General features: G+C 43.8%; 1 protein-coding gene across 2 annotated transcripts in view; it reads left to right on the plus strand.

Annotated features, from left to right (window-relative positions):
• Nucleotides 1-15,066, plus strand: part of LOC137528715 (class I histocompatibility antigen, F10 alpha chain-like) — a 108,497-nt gene that overhangs the window by 42,893 nt on the left and 50,538 nt on the right. For both annotated transcript variants that reach the window (XM_068250225.1, XM_068250226.1), the window contains exon 3: nt 13,002-13,280. In XM_068250225.1, coding sequence (XP_068106326.1) covers nt 13,002-13,280 — 279 coding nt within the window. The remainder of the gene's footprint in view (nt 1-13,001; nt 13,281-15,066) is intronic.

The following is a 15,066-nucleotide window of genomic DNA, read 5'->3' on the forward strand; positions in this document are numbered from 1 at the left end:
GATACTTTCCCCAAAGACTTCCGCTTCAGAAGGGGGAAGGTGCGGCCTGTGTGTCGCAAGACAGAAACCAATGACAAGCGTGATATCATCAGGTGGTCCGCTGTCATTGGCTGTACGGGGTGCCTGTTCCGAACAGTGAGTGGGAGGAGGAGTGGGCGTGGTTTAGACAGCCGGACGCCGCATGATCTAATTATGGGCTGCTGTTTGGGAGGTTACTATAGTAACCTAACTCTCGTCACTGGAAGAATCCACTGACTGGGCGGGATGACGTCACTTCACGTCCCCTCTGCCTGGACGTGCTGGCCAGGAGTTAATAGAACTAACAAGCGCCAGGTTGCCATGGACCCATGGCAACACATGACAACCTGATGGGGAGGGTGGGATAAACCTCCGTGGTGTACTGAGATGAAAAAGCCCTATAGAGGGGATCGTATGTAATACACTGTGCTCATCTCTTGATACACATGGCAGGCTGAGACAGTATATCCATCTGAAAGCCCCGTATAACTCATATGACCAAACAATACATATACAAATGATGGAAAATGAAAAAAGAGATGAACAAAATATATAAGAATCAATAATAGAAATAAAAGGAAAATATGAAGAAAAATAAAAAGATAAAGGTGAAAATAATGAAAATAATAAAAATGTGGAAAAAATAAAGGTGTATCTGACAGCGGACCATGGAGCGCTCCTCCTTTTCCTCTTTTGTTTCCCTGTTTTATGTTCCGCCCACTTTTCCTGGATTTGTAACCTCGGTCACCAAGTGACCAACTGTGCCATGTGTGGGGACTCTGGCTTGATTACTGTGAGAACGGCAGCCTTTTACATTTTTTCCATTGACTTGAATGGGTGGAATCTGATTTGCTGTTTGTAGCTCCGCCCAGGTATGCAGGGGGGCCGCGAGACCCCCAGAACATATCATCCCAGGTAGTAAGGGATCTGTGTACCAAGTTTTTTTCACATCGGTCAAACACACACACACACACACACACACACACACACACACACACACACACACACACACACACACACACACACACACACACACACACACACACACACACACACACACACACACACACACACACACACACACACACACACACACACACACACACACACACACACACACACACACACACACACACACACACACACACACACACCCGATTTTATATATCTAGATAATAAAAGCCTTGCTGAGAATCACCTATGAAGAGATGGACTAGTCCAAAACCTTTTGCTTCTGTCAGATTTCTACTACCCACTGGAAGTGACAGCAACATAGGAGAAAAGTAATTTATGGCTCATTTTACTCTGGAAAAAAACGTACTTCTTACTTGTCTATGTTTGCACATATTTTAAATTTTATAATTTTTCGCCATAGTGCCCCTTTAATGCTGTAAGATGCATATAGAAGCCACAGAGCAGCCAGTAATATCCTCTCAGGTGACAGCAGGCCGCTCTTATTGAAGTGATTCTCGCTCTGTATAGATTGCTGGTCACATGATCGCTCTGTCCAGGCTTTCTCCGGGCAGATAATGTAATGTTGTTGCCCCACACAGAACAATATGTTTGGCTGACAGACCTTATTTTTAGATGTAAAGTTATTGCATCAGCAGAGAATTGATTATTTTCCTCTATGCATATAAGAAACATTCAACATTACTGTAAACTCATTTTAAAGATTTGTTAGTTTGTAAATTTATTTCAGACGGATCTTAAAGCGGACCCAAACCAAACATTTTTTTTTAATTCAAAATATTTAGTTGCACCGCTCTGACACATACAAAGATAAATAAACACTCCGTCAAGCCTATGAGCATTTCAGTGCATGCTTTTCAGCCTTTTCTTTTCACAACTAGGGTTAAACAGGTGGCAGCCATTAGCAATTCTGCCTTTGCTGGACACCACCTACTCCATCAGTTTGCCGGATTCTGTCTCGGGAATTTGTAAGGAAGGGAGGAGTTCCTCAAATAAATGTAAAATATTTTAGATTTGTCATCATGCAGCTGAAAAAAGCTGCTATTTATCATTATAATTTAGAAAATAGATTTTATTTCTGAAATCTTGTATTTTTAATTTGGGTCCACTTTAAGAAAGATCATCTCCTAAAATAATTGTTTGCATTGTTTTGCAAATGATTGATGTTAATGAATGTATAGAAAATCAGTTTATGATATCTTCTTAAAGTGACCCTAAAGGCAGAAAAAAAAAATTAGATGAACTCACCTGGGGCTTCCCTCAGCCCCCTGCAGACGATCGGTGCCCTCGCAGCTCCGCTCCGATGCCTCTGCACCCGCCGGCGAACACTTCCGGTTTGGCCGTCACCGGCCGACAGGCATGGGAACGCGAGTGATTGTTCGCGTTCCCAGCCTGTATATCGCCCCCTATGCTGCTATTGCGACCTCCTGGCCGCAATAGCAGCATAGGGGGCGATATACAGGCTGGGAACGCGAACAATCACTCGCGTTCCCATGCCTGTCGGCCGGTGACGGCCAAACCGGAAGTGTTCGCCGGCGGGTGCAGAGGCATCGGAGCGGAGCTGCGAGGGCACCGATCGTCTGCAGGGGGCTGAGGGAAGCCCCAGGTGAGTTCATCTCATTTTTTTTTTCTGCCTTTAGGTTCACTTTAAAATAGTTGTGTTTGTTGTCAGCAAGGTGATTTCATAAACTGCAGCAGCCATGTGACCATCACTGGGGAGGAGCCATTGACTGGGATAATCCTGCCCAGCATGTGATTGGCTGTTAATAGAGGGAAACAGCAGCCAATGAGCTGCTTGACTGTGTTTGTTGCCAGGAGAGGACAGCCAATCAGTGATGAGCAGCTCCCTCCAGTCACCCCTCAGCAGAACATTCTGGGGTGTCAGCAGTGGAGTGGCTGGATGGTGTACTGGTTCAGGCCCCATTTACACTTATAGTGCTACCCATAACTATTCTTACCCCTGGCAAATTTCGACTTAAAGTTACTTTTATTCAACCAGAAAGTAATTTTTTGACGGATAATGACTAGAGGTGTCTCCCAAAAGATAAGTCGATGTACAAGAGGCATTATTGAGAGGGGAAAAAAAAAAAGTTTTTCAGCTTTCATTTACATTTGAGCAAAAAGTTTCTTGTTCAAAATTATTCATAAAAAAAAAACCTTTCCTAGGATATACAGTGCTTGAACTCAACAAATTAATTATATCAATATGATATCCATAAACAAGTCCAATATCAATATGATCTACAGTGGGATGCAAAAGTTTGGGCAACCTTGTTAATTTTCATGATTTTTTTTTCTGGTATAAATCATTGGTTGTTACGATAAAAATGTTTGTGAAATACATCATATAGGAGACACACACAGTGATATTTGAGAAGTGAAATGAAGTTTATTGGATTTACAGAAAGTGCACAATAATTGTTCAAATAAAATTAGACAGGTGCATAAATGTGGGCACTGCTGTCATTTTATTGATTCCAAAACCTTTAGAACTAATTATTGGAACTCAAATTGGCTTGGTAAGCTCAGTGACCCCTGACCTACATACACAGGTGAATCCAATTATGAGAAAGAGTATTTAAGGGGGTCAATTGTAAGTTTCCCTCCTCTTTTAATTTTCTCTGAAGAGAAGCAACATGGGCGGGGGGGGGTCTCAAAACAACTGTCAAATGATACGGAAAGCTGTCTCATAGATTTCAGCTGTCTTTTTCCACAGCTAGGAACATATTGAGAAAATGGAACACCACAGGCTCAGTTCAAGTTAAGGCTCGAAGTGGCAGACCAAGAAAAATCTCAGATAAACAGGAGCGGCGGATGGTGAGAAGAGTCAGAGTCACCCCACAGGCCAGCACCAAAGACCTACAACATCATCTTTCTGCAGATGGAGTTACTGTGCATCGTTCAACCATTCGGCACACTTTATACAAGGAAATGCTGTATGCTAGAGTGATGCAGAGGAAGCCTTTTCTCCACCCACAGCACAAACAGAGCCGCTTGAGGTATGCTAAAGCACATTTGGACAAGCCAGCTTAATTTTAGAATAAGGTGCTGTGAACTGATGAAACTAAAATTGAGTTATTTGGGCATAAGGGGCGTTATGCATGGAGGAAAAACAACACATCATTCCAAGAAAAACACCTGCTACCTACAGTAAAATATGGTGATGGTTCCATCATGCTGTGGGGCTGTGTGGCCAGTGCAGGGACTGGGAATCGCATGGATTCCACTCAGTATCAGCAGATTCTGGAGACCGATGTCCAGGAATTGTGACAAAGCTAAAGCTGTGCTGGGGCTGGACCTTTCAAAAAGACAATGACCCTAAACACTGCTCAAAATCTGCTAAGGCATTCATGCAGAGGAACAAGTACAACGTTCTGGAATGGCCATCTCAGTCCCCAGACCTGAATATAATTGAAAATCTGTGGTGTGAGTTAAAGAGAGCTGTCCATGCTCAGAAGCCATCAAACCTGAATGAACTAGAGATGTTTTGTAAAGAGGAATGGTCCAAAATACCTTTAACCAGAATTCAGACTCTCATTGGAACCTACTGGAAGCGTTTAGAGTTTGTAATTTCTGCAAAAGGAGGATCTACTAAATATTGATTTCATTTCTTTTTTGTGGTGCCCAAATTTATGCACATGCGGAATTGTGTTTAAACAATTATTGCACACTTTCTGTAAATCCAATAAACTACATTTCACTTCTCAAATATCACTATGTGTGTCTCCTATATGATATACTAGCTGGACGCCCGGCGTTGCCCGGGTATTTATTTGGCTGGTGTTGGCCCCACCCCCTTTTCCTAACCCTAACACACAATTACTTAAATACCTAATGACCAAGTTTGTGAGCTTTGCGGTCTTTGGCATCAATAATTTGCATTGAAATAAAATAAATCTGATTGGCTGTGGCTTCACCCCTTTTCTGAATTTGAACCCAAATCACCCAATGGCCAAGTGTACCAGGTACAGGTGATTAACAGTGCAAGAGGCTTGTGCCATTAACAGTGCAAGAATGGCAGCAATTAAATATTCCCCTTAAAAATCAATAGGTGGATTTTGATTGGCTTTTGTACGCTCCACCCACCTTTCTGAATATTAATCCCAGTCACCCAGTGACCAACTGTGCAAAGTTTGAGAACCCTGCCATTAACAGTGTAAGAATGGCTGCAGTTTACATTTTCCCAATGAAATTTGTATTTTTCTTCACCCACTGATTTCCTGACATTGTTCGGGTATGTATTAGGCTGGTGTTGGCTCCGCCTACTTTTTCTAATCCTAACACACAATTACTCAATGACCAAGTTTGTGCGCTTTGCGGTCTTGGCATCAATAATTTGCATTGAGATTAAACAAATCTGATTGGCTGTTTGTGGCTCCACCCCTTTGTCTAAATTTGAACCCCAGTCACCCAAATGACCAACTGTACCAGGTTTAAGGCTTGTGCCAATAACAGTGCAAGAATGGCAGCAATTACATATTCCCCTTGAAAATCAATAGATGAATTTTGATTTTCTTTTGTAGGCTCCACCCACTTTTCCGAATATTAATCCCAGTCACCCAGTGACCAATTGTGCAAAGTTTGAGAACCCTACCATTAACCGTTTAAGAATGGCTGCAGTTTACATTTTCTCAGTGAAATGTGTATTTGTCTCCGCCCACTGATGACCCGGTATTGCCCGATTATGTATTTGGCTGGTGTTGGCTGCGCCCACTTTTCCTAACCTTAACACACAATTACTCAATTACTCAATGACCACGTTTGTGAGCTTTGCGGTTTTTGGCATCCATAACCTGCATTAAAATGAAACAAATAAGATTGTCTGTTTGTGGCTCCACCCCCTTTTATAAATTTAAACCCCAGTCACCCAATGATCAACTGTACCAGGTTTGAGGCTTATGCCATTAACAGTGCAAGAATGGCAGCAATGAAATATTCCCCTGAAAAATCAATAGGTAATTTTTGATTGGCTTTTGTAGGCTCCACCCACTTTTCAGAATATTAATCCCAGTCACCCAGTAATTAACTGTGCAAAGTTTGAGAACCCTACAATTAATAGTGTAAGAATGGCTGCAGTTTACATTTTCCCATTAAAATTTGTATTTGTCTCCGCCCACTTATGACCCCGTGTTGCCCGCTTATGTATTTGGCTGGTGTTGGCTGTGCCCACTTTTCTAACCCTCACACACAATTAATCAATTACTCAATTGCCAAGTTTGTGAGCTTTGCGGTGTTTGGCATCAATAATTTGCATTGGAATGAAACAAATCTAATTGGCTGTTTGTGGCTCCACCCCCCTTTCTCAAATTGAACCCCAGTCACCCAATGATCAACTGTACCAGGTTTGAGGCGTGTGCCATTAACAGTGCAAGAATGGCAGCAATGTAAATATTCCCCTTGAAAATCAATAGGTGAATTATGATTGGCTTTTGTAGGCTCCTCCCACCTTTCTGAATATTAATTCCAGTCACCCAGTGACCAACTGTGCAAAGTTTGAGAACCCTACCATTAACAGTGTAAGAATGGCTGCAGTTTACATTTTCTCAGTGAAATTTGTATTTGTCTCCGCCCCCTTTTTGGTTATAGGAATAAAAAGTATCCTATACTTTATTCCAGGTAGTGTACTATGTGTGTGCCAAATTTCATTCAAATCCGTTCAGCCGTTTTTGCGTGATCGAGTAACAAACATCCAAACATCTGAACATCCAAACATCCGAACTTTCCCATTTATTATATTAGTAGGATTTAACTGACATTTTATCGTAACAACCAATTATTTATACAGGAAAATCATGACAATTACCAAGGTTGCTCAAACATTTGCACCCCACTGTATATATTACACTGATGTTTGCAGTCCAGTGAAGCTAACAATGTAAAACGGAAGTGTCTTTTGCCAGGTGCACCTCTGCTTTAAGACTGAGTTACTTCTCCAAATGTATACATATCCACCATCAGATAGCGCTTCCTTATGGAGTCAGACTGTCATTAACACCTCCACCAGCATCACCCTGTGAAGTCCACACAACAACAACAACAAATAACATTTGTAAAGCGCTTTTCTCCCGTGGGACTCAAAGCGCATAAGCATGGCTCTGACCATCGTGGTACAGAGGAAGAATTTTATAAATCTGGAAATGCCAGGCTAAACAGGTGGCTTTTCAGTCTGGATTTGAATAGCTCCAGGGATGGTGCTGTCTTTACTGGGTGTGGTAGGGAGTTCCAAAGAGTAGGGGCAGCAAGACAGAAGGCTCTATCTCCAGATTTTTTGAGGTGCACTCTGGGAGTGACCAAGTTTATAGAACTTGCTGATCTGAGGTTGTGAGAGGTGTGGTGCAGCTTCAGCAAGTCCTTCATGTATCCATGGCCCAGATTGTGCACACGCACCAATAGCGGTAGGTCAGGGTTACAGTGACCTTTCCTACGCCTTAGGGGCATTAGCAGGCTCCCCACAAGCGATAATCTCCACTCGTGTCTCCTCAGCAGCAACCGTTTGTCCTTATATTCATCCACACAATGCTCCTCCTAACAGATGGCAAAGAACAAAATAACTCAGCTATCATCAATAAAGCAATTCTGGTCCACCTCTACGTTCAAACCTTTGGGGTATAGAGTTTCCATGTTAAAAATCCACTGTGTTTCCTTTCTAGATATGAGTCTGATTTTATTACCCTCCCTCCAAGGGATGTTTACCTTATCAATTGCACAGAAACATAGGGAGCCAGGTTCACAGCTGTGCACCTTTCTGACTTGATCAGAAACACTGTGCCCTCTTACTCCCTTCCTAATGTTTCTCACATGCTCCCCAATTCTTTCAGTTAGTGACCTCCTTGTTCTACCAGAGCAGATACACCACCCCCCTGGTGTGACATGTAACAGATTGTTGGATCTTGAACGACCTATTGTGATATGACACAAAACTGTTGGTTTTGATTCTTCTGGCCTCCCTACAGGAGAAACATCCACCACACAGAAAGAAACCTTTTCTCTGCCAGGGTGTTAGTCTGGGGGCTGAGGGGGGTCCACACAACTAGGGGCCAAAATATTTTTAAGGTTATCAGCTTTCCTGTAAATCATATTTGGCCTCACTGGGAGCAGTTTTTTCAATATATCATCCTCTAACAGAATTCCCCAATGTCTGGCAATGATCCTTTCCAACATTCTATATTGACCATTAAATTCAGTGATAAATGCTTTTTGATAATTCTCATCTTTAGCCACTCTTTTTCCATTTCCCAACAAGCAATTCCTATCCCTTCTCCCAACCTCCATCATTGACCTCTGTAATTCCACCTCATCATATCCCTTATTACAGAAACGATCTATCAAAGTCTGTGATTGTTCCGTGTATCCATGCAAATTACTGCAGTTTTGCCTCATCCTCACCATCTGGCCACTCAGTATCTCACAAATCTACCTAAGGGGATGATTACTACTGACTGGAATGTATTAATTCCTGTCAGTCTCTTTAACCTCCTGAGCGGTATGCCTGACACTGTGTCGGGCATACCGCTCGCTAGAATTACAAGTCCCCCACAAAGATTCTAAAAGATTTAATGTCCCCGTAAGCTTTAGCTAGCACCAGGCTAGCTAGTATAAGTAGCCAGCCCGGCACCCCGATCCAGCCACTTAATACATTACCTGACCTGGCTCCAGTGATCGGCGCAGCCTCCCCACACAGCTCCGGTCTCTCTATGGGGAGGATCGGGTCTGCGCATGACGTCATGTACGATCCTCCCCATTGAGAGAGACCGGAGCTGCGCGGGGAGGCTGCACTGGTCGCTGGATCCAGGCTGGGTAAAATATAATCGGGGGGGATCGGCGGCGATCGGAGGGTGCCGGCTACTTATGCTGGCTAGCCTAGTGCAAACTAAAGCTTGTGGGCGCATTAAATCTTTTAGAATCTTTGTGGGTGACTCTAGCTGCAAAACCTCCTGTGCAGCATAACGCTCAGGAGGTTAAAGTGACCCTTGGTGATCAATTTGTCATCTTCTTTTATAATATTTAGATCCAAAAAGGTGATTTCTTCCTCGTGATAATCAAAATTAAAGAGAACCCGAGGTGGGGATATTAGAATTCAATCTATACACAGAGGCTGGGTCTGGCTATAGTGCCCAGCCTCTGTTGCTAGGTGAATCGCCCCAAAGTCCCCCCTGCGCTCTGCTCTCCCACCATAAATTATAGCCGTGCTGTTGACACGCAGCGTGTCGCAGCGGGCTATGTTTACCTAGCTAATGTCACTCACGCTGCTCCCCCGCCTCCTGCAGAGCACCGGTCCCCGCCCCGTCCCTTCCCGCTAATTGGAGGGAAGGGACGCGGGCGGGGACCGGCGCTCTGCAGGAGGCGGGAGGAGCAGCGTGAGTGACATTAGGCTAGGTAAACATTGCCCGACAGGGCAGCTGTCATTTATGGGCTTGAACGGAGCGCAGGGGGGACTTAGGGGGGATTCACCTAGCAACAGAGGCTGGGCACTATAGCCAGACCCAGCCTCTGTGTATAGATTGAATTCTAATATCCCCACCTCGGGTTCTCTTTAAGTTCAATAGTCAGAGTATTTGTGTTCAATCTCAAAATAAGTGAATGCAGTGATTCTCCACTGTTTTCCCACATCCAAAACAGGCTTTATACTATGGAACCCGGGTTCAACATTAGAGGTTAGCTCCATGTGAGCACCTCTGATGAATATTATAATTATTCACATTCTACCTGACCTAATTATAATATGTTACACATTATATATGAGGTTATTATGTCCAGTGGATTGGTCCTGTTTTTAAGTGGTTTTTAATATGAATAGTGTTATTTGTAATTATTGATAATAAAATTTGATATCCATTCATATAAATACATGTGGTGCTATTTATAGGCCATGTAGTTGTTCAGGTTGTGTTGTGAATATTTTTCTAGGCCTGAGCACACACTCATTGCTGAGTGCAGAGACTATTTTGCACAGGTCGTCTATGTACCTTAACCAGTGCGTGAAAGGCAGTGTAGTTTCCTCTCATATAATTTTCTCCATGACATGAATACATTGGCCAAACAGGGAGCGAACCCTGCTCCCATCGCACATCCTCTGTAAAAAAGAATCACCCTGGTGCCAAAAATAGTTTCTCCTAAGTGCAAAATTAAGTAACCTCAAAATAAACAGAATTTGTTTTCTTGGCATTCCATCATCCTTTAAAAAATAGTGTTCCATTGCCTCAAGGCCAGATGGTGAGGAATATTGGTATAAAGAGATGACACATCTGCAGTAAACAGAATTGCATCCTTCGTTGGTCTTATTGTCTCAATTTTCTACAGCATGTGTTTAGTATCCAGAGTCCTGACTTGAATCCAATGGAGAATCTGTGGAGGGAACTTAAGATCAGAGTGATGGCAAGAAGATCCTCCAACCTGAAAGATTTGGAGCTCATTGCTAAATATGAATGGGCAAAAATACCAGTGGAGACATGCACAAAGCTGGTCTGCAATTATAGGAAGTGTTTGATTGCTGTAATAGACAAAAAAAGGCTTTTCTATTGATTATTGAGAAGGGTATAAATCATTTTGGACTGGACACTTTTTGCTCAAATATAAATAAAAGCTGAGAATTTTTTTCCCCCACAATAATGCCTCTTGTACATCGTCTCATTATCTTGTAATTCTATTCTATCTATGTAATTTCCCATCAAAAAATGACTTGCTGGTTGAATAAAAGTAACTTTAAAGGGGTTCTGTGGGGGTTTGCTAAGCATAGAAACCGCCACTTACCTGGGGCTTCTATCTGCTCCATGTAGCAGTAATGTCCCACAACGTCCTCCGATCTGCTGTTCCCCGCCGCTGGCACCCGGGCATTATTCGTCTGTCACAGCCAAATAATGCGCGCTGCTGTTCACAGCCGCGCGGCTGCAGTTGGACAGCGTGCCGCGCTAGATTAGGACCAGCGGCGGGGAACGGCGGATCGGAGGAGGACGGCGTGGGACATTACTGCTACAGGGGGCTGATAGAAGCCCCAGGTAAGTGGCAGTTTTTATAGCAAACCCCCACAGAAGCCCTTTAAAGAGAAACTTCCGACCAAGAATTGAACTTTATCCCAATCAGTAGCTGATACCCCCTTTTACATGAGAAATCTATTTCTTTTCACAAACAGACCATCAGGGGGCTCTGTATGACTGATATTGTGGTGAAACCCCTCCCACAAAGAAATTCTGAGTACATACTCTTGGCAGTTTCCTGTCTGTGAACCTTGCTGCATTGTGGGAAATAGCTGTTTACAGCTGTTTCCAACTGCCAAAAAAGCATGCAGCAGCTACATCACCTGCCCACAGTAAAAATGTCACCATGTAATAAATGTCAGAATGTAAATCAGGGGTTGAAAAGATTTTACAATGGGCGAACACTGACTAAATCATTTATACATAATTATTGTAAAAATGAAGCACTTTTTTATTACATTATTTTCACTGGAGTTCCTCTTTAAAGGACTTCCGAGGCCAAATTCTGTGCCCAAAACCTAAAAAAAGTTAACTACCTGCATGAGTTTGTATGGCACGGAGGACGCCGTCCGCGCCCTCCGTGCCGTTCCGCCTGGTCCCCTCTAGGGCCAACCCTCCGATCCACGCTGCCTTTTACGTGGATCGGGGGGTTGGCCCTAGAGCTGCGCAGCCGCAGTAGCGGCTATGCGGACTGCGCAGCTGTGGCCAGCTCCGGCGGTCATCTTTCTGCAGGCTGCAGATCCCGACCCGGACCGTGGGGTCGCAGCCTTTCGGGGGGCTATTGCGCAGAGGGGACCAGGCGGAACGGCACGGAGGGCGCGGACGGCGTCCTCCGTGCCATACAAACTCATGCAGGTAGTTAACTTTTTTTAGGTTTTGGGCACAGAATTTGGCCTCGGAAGTCCTTTAAGTCAAAATTTGCCAGGGGTATGAATAATTATGGGCAGCACTGTAATCAGTTGGTATTCCTTTTTATCTTCTTCTCCATAGCAGTGCATTATGAAAAATCTTTCAGTTAAAACGTGTATAGTGTGAGCTGAGCTAAAGGGAAACATGGGGATTACTATGAAAATCAGTTGTCCTTTGAGTTATAACTGAGAGCAACTGATTAAGGGCTCATTCACATTGCCTTCCAATCACGTTAGTGTTCGCATTGGCCGTTTTTTACACATTTCTTTTTTTTGCGATTCCTGGCGATTTCTGTGCGCTGAACATTTCTGCTAAGCGATTTTGTAAGTGCTTACAGAGCGTTTTTTTAATTCAACCCCTGACGCAAGTCAGGAAGTAAACTCTTTGATCTGGAAAATAATCAATTCAATGTATTTATTCTTAAAAACGTGAATGCAATCGCTGCACAAAGTGATTTTGTGAGCGTTTTGCATTTTTCCTAAACCTTCCATTCAGGGCACACCGCCCTGAAAATGGTCCATGCAGCGCTTTAGTAAGCGGCAAGCAAACGGAATACCCCAATGAGAATCATCTCATTGGAAAGCATAGTGTAAGCGCTTTTAGGGCAATTTGTACAAATCGCCTGCACTTAAAAAATCCAAAAAGCGCTTCTAATGTGAATGAGCCTTAAGTGTAAATATGGCCTAAGGGCACCGCCTTTAACATGGGAGTCCAGGGTTTGAATCCTGGCTAGGGTCAGTACCTATTCAGTAAAGAGTCCTTAGGCAAGACTCCCTAACACTGCAGGGGGGCCTCCTGAGCACATCCCAGTGACTGCAGCTCTGGAGCGCTTTGAGTCCGACAGGAGAAAAGCGCTATACAAATGATTATTATTACCAGGAGCTGAGCAGCCATGTTATTGTCACATGTTGGGGGTGTCCTGGGGACCATTAGAGGGGATTGGGATAGCTGTATATCTGTGGAGATTCTGAGTCATTATATATAGAGTGTGCTGTGTACATGCTCTGTATACACATAATGTATATATTCCCTTCTCACCATATCATAAATTCCCCCTTTCCCAGCACATGTCACACACATGACAGCACACACTCTGCTCCCATGTAACATGTTCTGTGCTGTCTGCAGGGATCCACACTGTGCAGAGGATGTACGGCTGTGAGCTGAGAGATGACGGCAGCACTGCGGGGTATGAGCAGTTTGGATATGACGGCAGAGATTTCCTGTATCTGGACACACAGAGCGGGCTGTACATCCCGGCCATGCATGAGGCTCAGCTCACCACACAGAGATGGAACAGCCCAGAGGAGAGAGTGGGGGAGAGACAGAAGAACTATCTGCAGAATATCTGTACTGATTTCCTGAAGAAACACATCAGCAATGGGAGAGAAGATCTGGAGAGGAGAGGTGACTGCGCACCATATACTGTATATACAATATACACCCCATATATACACTGCATAGATGCACACTACACTGTACAGTTATACACCACATACACCATATATACTGTATATACAATATACACCCCATATATACACTGCATAGATGCACACTACACTGTACAGTTATACACCCCATATACCATATATACTGTATATACAATATACACCCCATATACACACTGCATAGATGCACACTACACTGTACAGTTATACACCACATACACCATATATACTGTATATACAATATACACCTCATATACACACTGCATAGATGCACACTACACTGTACAGTTATACACCACATATACCATATATACTGTATATATACATTATAGACTGCAAAGCATTATCACTGGGGATGGTCAATGAGATGCAGATTGTTCCAAGGAGGATGATGCAAATGTAGCAGCTTGAAAAGTGGAACTGAATACCAGCGAGGTGGGATACAAAATGTGCATAATCTGCATCTCATTCACTATTCCCAATTATCACTTGCATTACAGTAAAATATTACAAGAACAACAACAACAAATCTGCGGTTACTGGCAGGGGCGTAACTATAGCCCCTGCTGCATCTGCAACTGCAGTGGGTTCCGGAGTTCATGGGGGGCCCTCTATGCTGGCTGCCTGCTAGTCTAGTAGGACTAGTGCCTGGCTGCTGGACAGCAGAAGCTGGAAAGTGTGATTGGTGACTCTGGCGTCAGAGCTGAAGTGCCGACATGGGGAATTCCTGCTGCTCAGCATGTACGGGGAGTGCAGGAAAGATTACGGCTGGGCTCTGGACTCAGCATGAGCTGCACATATAAGACTCCCTAACACTGCTACTGCCTACTGAGTGCGCTCTAGTGGCTGCCTCACAAGCGCTTTGAGTCCGACAGGAGAAAGGCGCTATACAAATACTGCCATTATTATATTGAATTCTTCGGCAGCTGGCAGAGAGAGAGAGAAGCCCCGGGAGAGCTGTGTGCAGCGAGTATGCAAATGGAGTGACCTTTCTCTTGGCCATATCTTCTGCACTGCCGCTGTATGCTTCACACTTCTTTCCCAGGAAGCAGGTAATTATACCGGCCAGAGTGGGTGCCCTCTCCTCCCCCCACCAGCTGCAAAGGGAATCTTTGAGTAAAGTTAACTCTCGTAGCTGTGCTTATTTTGATGGATTCCAGCAACTTGCTTATGAGTTCTCTGTCTCCCCTTTCACAAAGCTGATGACTGTCTGCATGTTTTTCTCATGTATGTGTATCTCTCACTGCCTTTACATGTCTCTGTGTGTTTGTGTCTGCCTTTCTCCCTCCCCATGAGTTTCTCTATTAGTTTAGTACATTCCCATGCCTGTCTCCCTTTTTCTGTCACTCTTACTACTAGGGAATAAGTGTTTGAATTTGCAACAGCATTCCAAATGCTTAGAATCTGAATCTTAACATATTTCAGTGTTCTCCCTAGAATTTTTTTCCAGCCGGGTGGCATGACAAAGTAGCCGGGTGGGGAGAAATGCAGGGCCGATGCTTCTGTGTACAACCCTGCTTGCAGTGTTGCCAACCTCGGAAATACATTTTTACTGACAAAGCACAAAACATTTACTGACAGAACACTTTTTTTACTGACATCTAATATTATTGAAATTAAATGAAAGATATCACACATGCGCCCTTACGTGCAATACACTGGCAACCACGTGGGGCGCGAATGAGGAAGAAGAGTGCAGTGGCGGACACCGGACAGGTGAAGTATTAATGCATGGCATCTGTGGG

Source organism: Hyperolius riggenbachi, chromosome 8, assembly GCF_040937935.1.
Source record: "Hyperolius riggenbachi isolate aHypRig1 chromosome 8, aHypRig1.pri, whole genome shotgun sequence".
NCBI classification, from domain to species: domain Eukaryota; kingdom Metazoa; phylum Chordata; class Amphibia; order Anura; family Hyperoliidae; genus Hyperolius; species Hyperolius riggenbachi.